This window comes from Anthonomus grandis, chromosome 3, assembly GCF_022605725.1.
Source record: "Anthonomus grandis grandis chromosome 3, icAntGran1.3, whole genome shotgun sequence".
In the NCBI taxonomy this organism is placed as follows: Eukaryota; Metazoa; Arthropoda; class Insecta; order Coleoptera; family Curculionidae; genus Anthonomus; species Anthonomus grandis.
The window spans coordinates 8,232,492-8,245,928 of NC_065548.1; the positions used below are offsets into that span (position 1 = coordinate 8,232,492).

The 13,437-nt window shown below is 30.3% G+C and overlaps 1 protein-coding gene and 1 pseudogene across 8 annotated transcripts in view; one reads left to right on the top strand and one right to left on the bottom strand.

Moving 5' to 3' along the window:
- Window positions 1–13,437, top strand: part of LOC126734302 (fat-like cadherin-related tumor suppressor homolog) — a 450,385-nt gene that overhangs the window by 230,397 nt on the left and 206,551 nt on the right. For all 8 annotated transcript variants that reach the window (XM_050437862.1, XM_050437863.1, XM_050437865.1 and 5 more), the window contains exon 14: window positions 2,677–2,884. In XM_050437862.1, the coding sequence (XP_050293819.1) occupies window positions 2,677–2,884 (208 nt within the window). The remainder of the gene's footprint in view (window positions 1–2,676; window positions 2,885–13,437) is intronic.
- Window positions 6,305–7,816, bottom strand: LOC126734305 (uncharacterized; annotated as a pseudogene).

Here is a 13,437-nt window from a genome sequence, read left to right on the forward strand (position 1 = left end):
AATTTTGAATAACAGCCATGGTGGGCTTAGAGTATTATTAACTTTGTGACAAATATTTTTAGTGAAAAGGTAAAAAACCAGTTTACTAATCTTGAAATGATAAGTATGATAATTATTTGCTAAAGTCTAATGTGAAATTCTTTAACTATTTAGAAATTATAATTAATGGAAACAGTTGCTTGAAAAAAATTATACTGTGAACATTCACGTAGTTTTATTCCAGACAGTTAAAATGACTTTTGTATCTCTCGAACTTCCTGAAAGAAAATCCAGATGAATTGTTCAATGTAGTTTCATCGCCAAAAGGGTTTCTATACCCCTTTTAGGCAGTTCAAAATCAATTATACTGCCTGCAGTAAAAAAATGTTCAAATCATGCTCTACTTTTTTTTGTTATGCATTTTAGGCAGTTTAAAATTCATTTACGATTGACCTTCAAAAAATAATAAAAAAAACGGAAATTCCTAGTCCAGGAAACAAATATTTCTTTTATGTCTCGGGTAAATAGTATTGTGGGTAAGCATGACTGCGATACTTAGCTTACCCGCGTCTATTTAATCAGACTCACGTTTAATCTGAAAATTGAGATATATTGGTATATATGTATATTGATATATATCTGATAGATGTCAGAGAGGCGCTTGTTTGTTGGCAATGTGCGGCTCGATGGACCGAAAATGTCAAATACCGCAAACCGCCAATATGGTGAATCCGGTACCCGCCTCACAGTCAATTAAATTAATTTATTGATTTTGCTTGATGGATTTGTTATGTACGTTTAAAAAAGTTGACTTAAACGTCCTAATGCCTTTTATAGGGTGGTCAATTAAAAATAAATTAGTGAAATTGGTCTGTTTTTTTTTCACTTTTTTCCTCAAAAACGACACTAAACCATTAACTTATTTGCCTCGATTATTTAGAATTAACATTGTTTTTGACTTTACAGCCCAAATTCAAAGCATTAAAATTTTCTTAAATGCTTTATTTAGTCTCGATTTTTCAGGCAAATCATCTCATTATTAACTTTTATTAATTATTTTTTTTACTGTCTGGAAAAAAAAAATTTTTTCAGGCAAATATTAAAGGCAAGTGAAAAGCAGGGAATATAGTTGAATTTAATTTTAGTTTATTTATTTCAACGGCACAGCTAATTTCCAAATATAAAATAAAATACATAATAATAGCATCAACAATAAGTGACAAAAAATATAACAATAATCAACTATAGCAAAAATCAAGAACAAAAAAGCAAAAAATACAAAAACGTAAAAACATAACCTTATAGACAATATCAGCACTAGTTTTTTAAGTTTTAATTTAATCGAATCAACAGACCTATCTACGAAGGGCTCCATATTAAGCTCATTAAATGCTCTTATCTTTCTGGTGATTGAAAAAAAAATCCGTAATTAACATGATGAAAAGACAAACAAAATATAGCAGGATTCTGACATCTATTATTAATATTGGCGTTGAATGGTACAGTTTTCAAAATATCGAGGGAATAAAAAATTCCATTTATGATTTTCTAAAATGTGAGTAAATCTGATCGAGTGAATTTTGCTTTAGAACTATCGATGATAAATGTATCATTTATATTATAATTAATATGAAAATTCTGGTAAATTTTAAAAAATTCAAAAAATTGAATAGCTAAGCATCTTGAAACAAAATACAGATAATTTACCAGAGTTACGGACAATAGAATTAAGGCTTATTAACAATCCCATCATAATAAGGCACAAAAGTCAGTTTACTGTCCAGTAACATGATAAGCCAGTTTATTTTCAAATAATTTTCGTATCATTGTCACTACTACACATTCTCTACTACACTGTCTCTACTATACATTCTTAAAATATCTGAAATTAATTACTTATTCCAAAACAAGTTTTTTTTTTCATCCCTTTTTTGACCCCCTGACTTAAACTTCAACACTCATACACGATTAATTTCAACTTAATTTAATTAACTACTATAAAATAAACGACGTTACCCCCTTAAGGGTCTAAATCTTTAAATCCAAGACGATCCAGCAGCAGCCTCCGCAACTACCGTGGGCCATTTTTCTTTTATCCCTAAAAGGGTGAATAATTTCCACGACCACTTCCTCCCTATCGTTTTAACGCCTTGAGAATCGGAGAAACCCACGTCAACTTTATCCATCAATCAAGTTCTTCAGATGGATGCCAACTAACAAAGCCCCTTAATAAATTGGGCTTTGACATTAATTTTCTTAAGGGTTTTTTGAGTTAATTCGATATGGTCGACTTTTGCTTATTATCATAAAATTCATTACAAGAAGAACAGGATGTTTTTTTGGGATAAAGGGTGATTTGTTTTTTTATTTTACTTAAAATTCAGCTCAGTTCTGTTTTAGAGGGAAATAACAGTAAATTTTTATTTCATGACTCTTCTTTAAGGATTCGATCTGGGATAACTACATACGTGAAACTATGTATTTCTGTTATAGTATACAAACAAATGTTTTTAAAAATGTGATATTTTCCAGAAAGTGGCTTTCTCCGGATACTTTTGAACAGTTTAAGCTGCTTTCTGCTATATTTCATTATTTACTCAACTGTGCCAATAAAAAATAAAGATCCTTATAGGGGAAAGACCAAATTTTATCGTGCTCGAACACAAAATTCTAATATTTAATCTATTCCTGTTTCAGATTTACATTGAAGTATTAAACGAAAATGACAACGTGCCCTTAAGTGAGCTGCCAGTCTACTATCCCACGATCCAGGAAGACAGTCCTGCAGGAACGACCATTTTGCAAATAAAAGCGACCGATAGGGACAGGGATCCACGTCAGGAAATATTCTATCGTATCGCCTCTGGAAACCCGGAGGGGTTTTTTGCTATTAACGAAACGTCCGGTAAGTAATCTTGTTAAGGTAAAAATTACTGATAAGGAATTTATTGGTCTAAAATTACTGTTAGTAGAAATGCATTTTTAAAGTTTCTTGGTTGTATATGAATTGACCTTTAAAAACCGCTGCTGAGATAAATATTTTATGGTTTTACAAATACAAGAAGAGAAAATGTAGTTTTTTTTAATTACTGTGACTTACTCTAGTAAATTTTACACTTATCCTTAAAAATGTTCTGATTTTTAGTCTTCAAATCTTAGTCGAAAATAACTGTGAAGATATATTTCTTAATTTTTAACATAATAAGCACAAAGAGCCTTTTTATCATTTTTAGAAAATAATTTAAGTAGATAATACGTGCTTAAAATCACTGCTGAGATAAATGTTTTTTACGTCATACAAATAGTAAAATAATTTGAGTTCGTAACATTCCGTTAAAATCACTAATGTGCTCAAATCTTTATTTGAATTTGGGTTGACTAAATCTTTGCTAATGATCACTGTTGGGATAAATATTTTTTATTTCCAATGGGATGAAGGTAAAACCAGATTTTTCCAGATTCATCGTTAAAACTGTTGTCGAAATTTATATTTTATTCCAGAAAACTGATATAGGCATTTTTTTCTTATAATTTAAGTTCATTCACACTTTCTAATTTGGATTCACAAATCTTTGCTCTAAATTACTGCTAAGATAAATATATTTATATTTCGAAGCTGATGAAGACAAAAAAATAGATTTTTTCAGATTGATCCATCTCCAAAATCTAAATTATTATTTTATTTCAGAAACCCAATCTATGATTTTTTTTCGACATTTAAATAAATTCAAAATCACTACAGTGATAATTTATATATAATTTGTTTTTCAGCACTTACATTTATTCAAAATCCCTACTGGGATAAATATTTTATTATTTTACAGAGCTAAGTTCTTTACTTAAGTTCATAATCCATTAAAATCACAACTTAAAATTTTTTCTTAAATTTGGGTTCACAAATCTTTGCTTAAAATCACTGCTGAAATAGGGATTTTTTATTTTTATGTTGATAAAGGTAAAAACTGACTTTTCTAGGTTGATCGATAAAAAAGCAAAAACATTTTTTGGGCTTTTAAGCTAATAAATCTTTAAAATCATTGAATATTAACTATGCTCAAGCTGATATAAAAAATTTGCCATGTTCCAGTCAACTTAAAATCATTGCTGCGATTACCATTTTATTATTTCACAAAGCCAATTAAAGAACTTGAGTTTGCAACCTTTTAAAATCAAAAATGTGTTCATTCTTTTTTTTAAATTGGAATTAAAGACAAGTTTTTGCCTAAAACCACTGCTGAGATAATTATTTTTTTAGTTCAAACCTAATAAAGACAAAAATTGATTTTTTCAGATTGATTCATCTCTAAAATCATTGCCAATATTAATAGCCGATCTAAGGTTTTTTTTTAATATTTAAGCGTATTCAATATCACTAAATTTTTAATAATTCACAAAGCCATTAAAATAATTGTGATTCGCAACCAGGTTTTTTGAATTTGCGTTGATAAACTTGTGCTTAAGATTACTATTGAGATAAATCTCTTATCAGTTCACAAAAATTATCATAGCTGTGATTTTCAAGGGACAAACTTCTTTAAAAATCACTACTGGAATAAATATATTAACTTATTTAAAAAAAAAAGTTTTCTTTTAATTTGTCATCATATCTTAGTTATGATAAATCATACCTCTGGTTCACATAAACAAAAATTTGTTGATGGTTAAACCAATCTTGAAAATTCTGTATATAGATAAAATCACTATATTTCATTAGCATTTAATCACTGTTATGATAAATCTTGTTTTCCATGTAATTTAATTAAAATTAATGATTTTGCTTCAATTGGTTATAATATCTTAATTATGATTAATCATAGATTCACATTAAAAAAAAATTTTAATAGTTAGCAACTGAGAATTTTTTTGTTAATTTAATTCACTGTTTTGTTAATTCACTATTTTAAAAAACTATTATATTTTTTTAGTTATTATTATTATCTCATTCCAAAAACACATTCAATATTACAAAAACAAAATCATTTTATTTTCATTGTATCTACTCACTAGTGCCTAAAAAAGTCTTTTTACACACTAGTTCGTAAAAAGGAATTTGATGTTTATTTGGTAATTTGTCAAACATTTTTTGAAAAATTTCCTTGGGTAGTAGAATTTTTTATGTTGCACGTGTGTAAAATCTCTTTATTTATTAATGGGAATTGTTGACAAATTTTTCATTCACAAAAAAGGTATCATTTTACATAATTGTTAAATAAATAAATATTATAGTTGTAATGAGTATATTAACTCTTAGTACCTTTAACAACCTTTTGTTTTCTCCTATGCATTTATTTATTTAGTTTTCCTATTGATATTCTAAAAATTACTATAACTGAAACAATTTTTGTTTTATTAATTTGACGTAACTTTTTCTGATTAACTATCAGTGATTATACATATTTTTTCGCATTTTCCAGACTTTTAAAGTAGTTTTAAAATCATTTTCATGTCTTTTAGGTATTTTATATATATTCAACAATTTAAAAAATTTATAGATCGATTAAATTACTTCCGAAAAAAAAGGTTTTTTAGCACAAAGTGACTCTTATGTTAACTTTCGTATCCCATCTAATTTAATTATAATTATTAATTTTGCTGCCATTAGTCATAATATCTTAGTTATAATAATTAATCATAATTCTGGTTTACGTAAAAAAAAACTTGATTATGGTTAGATTAATCTAAAAAAATCCAGATATTATTAAAATTACCATGGGAAAATTTTTTTTTGCACAAAATCACTGTTATGATCAACCTTGTATCATTTTTTTTTATAATTCAAGATGCTTCATAAAAGAAGAAATATACAAACATCTAATACAATTTCAACATCAGAAAAATTTTAACAACTTAAGTACATAATAAAATTGAGCATATTTTATAATAACTATTACTATAATTTAAAAAAAAAATCTATAACTATTATTTCTTTGCGTAAAAAACTTCTTATATAAGCAAAAAATGAGTTTACACACAATAATAATAATAATAATAATAATAATAATAATAATCATTAATGAATTGTTTATATAGTATATGATTTTACTACGTGTAAAAAATAGCATCACAATAATTAAGGTTATATGAAGTAAATCACAAATTTCACACTGGAATGTACTTTTGTAAATATAAATTTCACTATTTAGGAAACAAAGCATTATAAACTTAAATAAACTAAAAAATATAATTAATTGATAAAAATATTTTAGATAACATTTGCTTTTTTTTAATACAATATAAAAGAAATTCAATATTTATTTTACTAATAAAAATATACAAAACAATTTTTATATAATATTGACATTTTATATATAAGACACTTTAAAAGGGCTGGGCACACATTGCAAACATTTATTTTAAGACTAAAATTAAATATTCTTAACTTACAAGTATAAACTTTGTATTACAGAATATATGAATTTTTCAAAAAACTATTAATACGACTTCTGTAAGGCAACGAAAAATATATCATTATAACATGTTTTTACATAAAATCAAAATTCTGCACCTAGACGGAATGATTCCAACGGTTTAGGCTATAACTGATTGCTCTTTGATTGGCTTTATTTAAATTTCTTACTTTATATCTTTATATGCAACTAAAAAGCCAATGATGGTGGAAAAACCTTCATTTCAACGTAATCATCTACGATTTCCTTTAATTTTTCGATTGTGGGTTTAGGCACATTTAAACTAAAGCGCAAATTTTTCAGTTTACTATCATCTAAATATAAATGTTTGTACTGGAGCAAAATAGAATTCATGTGTGGTGATAGGGGAGTATTTTCGATGGCGTCTCGCCGACAAGCTTCTGCCCAAGGAACCAAATGTTGATCATTAGCTTCGTCAGTGGCACTCTCTAAGTCAATCAGTGAAGAGACCATTTTGCCATAATAAGAAACGTCTATATTAAAAATATCAGCAAGAAGGTTTGAAATGGATCCTTGTGTGGTATCTGCATCATCCACCAAATTATATATCTGGCCTATAGCTTCTTCTTTTTCATAAAGAAACAAAATAGCCCTGCAAACGTCTTCAACATGAACGGTATTCACCTTTAAATCTTCATTCCATAAAAGTTTCATTGTTTTTTTTAAGTTCTTTGTAAATAGCTGCCGCTAAAATGCGAGGCGTGATATAATGTTTATCTCCTAGGCCATACACTAGAGGAAGACGTAAAACTGTGTATTTTAAGTTTGGAATTTCACTTAGTTGAGCTTCTACCTTTTTTTTTCCATTTAGCAATAAATCCCCAAGGCTCTAATGGGTCTGATTCTTTATGAGGAACCATATCGTATGAATTCATGTTACCTGAAGATAAATCAATATACCTTCCAACATTCATAAGAGCAGCCTGTTTTGCACAATTTATACTGAGTTTAAGGATTCCTTGATACACTGGATCAGTCTGGCCAGGTTTCGTTTCACCAGCACAATTTACTACGAGATCCCATGTAGAGCCATCAGAAAGACTAAACGCGTTTTTACAAGACTCTTTATTTATAAGATTATCACTCTTAAATTGTACCAGTTTATTTTTAAAGCTCTCTGAATGAATTTTATTTAACCAAGCTACTTGGGGTGGTTCTTTATCCACTACTACAATCAAATTAACTAAGTCATTATCTAGTAAGTATGTTACCAGGTTTCGTCCAATGAAACCACAACCTCCTAATATTAAAACAGTGAGCTTGGCCATTTCTACTGGATACTATACACAAATAATTTATTGTTGCAGTATTATCTATATAATTATATTTTTAAATTTAACTCTATGCTATCGCAAAACCGGCATGAATCACAGGAAATGAACAATGAACTCTACGAAAATATTACGTTACGACTGAGTTAATTACAATTAATAGGTTTATCTTTTAAGTATCCAAATTTTGTTAATTGTATGGTAAGATTTTGAGTTTCGAGATCAGTGAAATAGAAGCCCAGTTGAACGCACAATGGCCGACGTTTCGCAAAATATATTTGCTTCGTCAGGGCGTTTAAAATACAGTTTTTTTTGTAATAATAAAAACAGGATTTTTTTTTGAGAAACATTTGCAAGTTAATAACTTTGACCTTATCGATATATAACAAAATTTTTTACACAGGAATTTTGAAAAAGATTTTTTTTTTAATTTAGAAAGAAAAACAACAACAATATATAAAAAAATGAGGAAAATTATTTCATATTCTCTTTAAACCTATTTGTTTTAAATAAAATAAAAATGAAACAAAATAGACGTTACTTACATTTTAAAATTCTGAAGTTAGTCATAAAAATAAATATGAATATATATGGAAAAAAATGTAGCTATGACGGACAATATATGGATTTTGTTACACAAAATCATAATTCTGGTTCATATAAAAAAAGTTTGTTGATGGTTATATTAACCTTAAAAAAATTCATATATCGATAAAATGACTACCGCAAAAAAAAAAATGTTTAGCACAAAATCACTGTTGATAATGATAAAGCGCTTGTATCCCATCAAATTTAATTAAAACTAACCTATTTTAATTAGGCGAAATTATTTTTTTTTTAAGTTTAATCAGCTTTTAGGCTTTTCACCGGAAAGCGCACGAACCGTAAATCAAATTAAAAAAGTTTCTTGGGGCGTCCCGACGCCTCTTGTCGCTTACGACGTCGATGGAGAAGCGGAAACTTTTCGGGCAAACGGACCGTCGAAGTTTTACGTTTTACGTAAAAGAAGTTACGCGGAGTCGTTAATGCGATTAGAGAGAAGTCGACGATGCTTAAGTGCTACAGCCGTAGTAAGAGAGAGAGAGAGAAAACGGCGTCGGTTACTTGTTTGTTTGGAAATAATGCCGAGGAGACGATTATGAAGAAAAACCAGAGGATTTTCTAATTGAATTTATCGGTGTTGTTTCATTGTAATTTAATTAGGGTTTACTTACTCTTCTTTCATTAATAAAATAACAAACGAAGCTGTCTAAAGTTTTCCATGTCTCTTAGGCGTTTCAAATAAATTTTCATTTTATTCCAGGTATTTCCACGTTTTTCATTCTGTCTCTAGTTATCCAGTGTTGAACGTCACGTAGCTTGTCATACTCTTGAAGCATTTTCATTTTATTCCAGTCTTAATGTTTATTCATTTTTCATGTCATTTAGGCATTTAAAGTAAAATTAAAAGATGTATTCCAAGCATTTGACATAATATTCAGTTTTTTAAGTCAGTTTTCATATTATCCAAGCTTTTTTATGTCTTTTAGGCATTTGCAGTAATTTTGCATATAGTAAAGTATTTATTATTTTTCAAGATTGGATGGTCTCAGCAGTGATTTTAGGTAAAAATGTAATAGAAACCAAAAATTCATATACTGTCGTTTCGAATTTTTAGTAAATCATCGAATCAAGAAAGGTAATAACAGCTACCGAAAATATGAAAATTACTGTAGATATTTGTAAGTAGAAGTCCATTCTTGAACTGGAGTGGCTATAATATAGCGAACTATTCCTAAGCAGCTATAGTGTAGATACTTCAAAAGCCGCAATAAAACGTACAATGTCAAATTTCTATTAAAAAATTCGTACTTGATAAACTTTTTTTCTGGTAGTTCTTGGTCTACCAAACCAAGATCTTATCCCTTTTTCTGTACCTAAAAAAGCACAAAATTTCCCTAAAACACCCTCCTCGGCTCTATAACCCGTAAATTACTCAGTTCATAACCTCAAAGTTACAAATAGTCGGTATCGTGTGACACACGTGGCAATTATCGGGCCGATTTGCCAACGAAATGACGCGAATTGATGCCCGCCCGCCCGCTCCCACATCGATTTCGGCCGTTCTACGACTTTAAATTGATAAATGACCATTTGATGTGCCGTTTTACCGCTTTGATAGACAAGCAGCAGTCGAGACCGAAAATTACCCTTAAATATCAGTTGGACAAATGATTTCGTACAGTTCAAGGATGTCTTAAAGATGAAGCTCAGATAACTGAAAATGTTATTCCAGCCTCGAGGAAAGTGAAGAAGAAGAACTTTGCTGAATATTTTTAAATAAAAACAGATATCTTAAGGTGGGAATAGGCTAACCAAGCAGTTGCTCTAGAGGCGCTACATCAAAGGAAATGTTGATCTACAGGGCGCTAATACTTCGCCGGTGTATACAAATGCAATTTGTCAGTCAATACACGAAACTAATTTGTATTTCCAATAAAAGGAAGCTTCCCCGCACTATGCTTTGACAAATCGAACAGTTTCCAGGAATGTGGGTTGGCAGGCGTGGTGCAATTTAATGGCCCGCACGATCGCCAGACTTAACATCACTAGATTTTTTCCTTTGGGGGTATTTAAAAAAGCAATGTTTATAGAACCCCACCTGAAAATATTAATGATTGAATGGATCGGATTACTCGCGAATATAGAGATATTAGTGGACGAACACTTGCTAATGTTCGTGAGTAATTTAAAAACAGACTTTATTATTGTCTCGCTAATAATAGAGCATATTTCCAGCACTTAATAAAATAAATTCTGGGACCTGATTAAATTGTTAATTTTTTATACACCATTGAGCTTATAATATAAGTTTATCCACCCTTTAAAAATATGTATTACACTATAGGATAGCCATAGACCATACCAAAGTATGACGTCGATAAAATATTCATTATTACCAGACATTTTAGCTCACTATACGCTGGTAAGTCAACCGATTCAATTTTTTTTGGAACTGTTGAATAGACATGTTAATGCTGCTTACAATTATGTCACTGATGGGGTTTCCTATTTGACATATCAAAGTGAGGTTAGCTGGAGGTGAGAGGGTGATTGACAAAATTGGAATATAAAATTAAACGTCCACCTGTATATCTAGTTTCTTTTTTTTTAAAGCACTGTATATATCAAGCTATGCGGATGATACTGGTAGAATTTACTTATACTAATTTTTATCTTATGCGAGCCATTTGCGACATTTTAAAACAAGAAACACGCAATAAAATATTTGGCCATTACATTAGATAAACACTTAAAATGGGATATAAATGCTACGTCTGTTGTTTAAAGTTTACATACTTAATTGCGTTAGTACAACCACATTTAACCTATGAACTTAGTCGATAGAGTAGAATCAAAAATTGTCACATTTTTAAAGCATCAACATTATATGGTCTATTCACATAAACTTTAGACTTCAAATAGCCCCATAAAAAATCTAATGGGATTATGTCCGGTGACCTTGGTGGCCACTTAATCGACCCTCATCTTCCAATACATCCGTTAAGATGTTAATCAAGAAAATATCGCACGTCGATGGCAAAGTGAAGTGTGGAAATGATATCTCGTTACTTGGTATCTCAGCTCCTTGTGGATCAGAGAATAAAACTACTAAAGCAGAGATAAGTTCAAACTGTACAAAGTTCAAATGACGCTCTTATTGTGTACGCATGTAGAATAAATTGTTATGTTTTAATTTTATATGTTTCGTTATTCTGTTACGTTATATTTGACAAACCGTTGATTATAAGCATATGGTTTGTTATACGAAAAGTATGTAGACTATATAAAATTGTGAAACGACATAATATGCAGGGTGTTCTATTTAAAAAATAATGTAGACCCCATAGTTAGTAATAGAAATTTTGTACTTCAAAAGGCGCGCAAGTGACAATACTATTCGTTGTGTCCAAAAAATAAAAGAAGAAAACAATACCTAAATTTTAAATCAATTTGTTTCTTTCATGAATGCTTATACAGTGCCCGATTATTTTTTGTAATAAGTTATCACGTATAAGTAGTATATTGCTACTTCTGTGGCTATTGTTTATTTACTTTTTTCGAAGTTGAATGATTCTGTAAAGATTTTATAGGTGTTGTAAATAAACTAATTTATTATTATAAGTGTTGAAAATCAATGAATAACTTCAACTGCCTGGAAGAATAAAACAAGAATTTTTGTCTGGTATAAAAAAAAAAACAACAAAACATCCTAGAAGGTGCCCAAGACCGTAAACTACCCCGAAAGGGGTGATTTACACTACCCCCCGAAAATGACAGTTAAAATTGAGCACGTTCGGAAATCGTAATGAACGCGGACGGACGCATTTGCAGTTTTCGGGGTGTAACGAATGCAAGTTGAGATTTCGGGCAATATCTCACCCCCGAGTCTGCGGTTTTACTCGTGGCAAAAAGCGTCCCTCCCCCCTCCCGTCTCTCTCCTGCCTCTTCACCGTCCCGGGGGTAACAAATTGTCTTAATTAGGCACAAGTTACGTAAGGGAAGATCCCGGTGAAATGCAGCCAGGGAAATTGCCTGTGCTTTATGGAAATTGAGTCGAAATTAGATGGGTTTTATGGAGTTTATAATGGGCAGGTAAGGGGTGAAATTTCGGTTAATTTGTTCGTAAGAGAAAAGGTGAGAGTGGGTTTAATGAAATGTCTGTTCATTCATAAGGTGAGAGACTGGTTCATTGAGGCTGGTCAATTGATTTTAAAATTGTTTTTCCCCTAAGAATCCTAAAAAGGGGATTTGAACTCGCAAACATATTTAATCAGGGTGAACGATTAAATCTTTACGCTCACCGCCGACCCTATCCTTGTTTTTACTACTAATAACATAAAAGGGGCCCGAATCGCTTGCTACCCGTACTTTTACCGTCGATTGTAAAATCCAGCCCTCACCCAGATTCCCTCTTTCGGATTTCGGACATTTGCTCGCATTCATACGAATAACAAATTAAATTAAAGAACAGAGAAAAAGGAAGAAAACACCACCTGTCACGCCATTGTTCCCAAGTCCACTACCCTCTTACGTAATTATCGCTAAAGGGTGAGCGGTCACGTTTTGTTTAAAGTGTTAGGGTTATAATTACAGAAACACAATTAGGGCGGCCCGGGGTTAATGAATAGATAAGCATTTTATTAAAATGGTCCACTAAAGATCCCTTCTGGGTACGTTTTGTTATGGCAAGTCCATACTAAATAGTCTTAATTTGTGAAAATTTGTATTTTGAATTACAAAGGATAAGTTTTAGTGCGATTTCCAAGCATAACTTAAATGGATATGAAGCAATTTGTCTATTATGTCGAATACTTTGCAGACTAGAATTATTTACAAACAGACAGGGATAGGAAGACTTTCTTCGTTGGAATTGTAAAATGGATGTGGAAGACCCCGTATTTACGATACAGTATTTTCACCCTATTTATTACAGAATCTTTACATAATAGTTTAATGTCTCCACAATTTCTATGCACATTAAAAAATCTTGATTATGAACATCCCAATCTAGGCACACTAGAAAAAAACTTATCAGTTTACCAATAATAATAATAATAATTCACATTCCATTAGCTATTAGTATGATAGATTTTGATAAAACCGTGTAGAGAACCCGTGGCTGTTTCAACTAAATGGTAGTACTAACTTATATTTATTTTTTATTTAATTTGACCGCTGCGGTTTTAAAGAAAAAATGTTTTATCTTTAAAAGATTG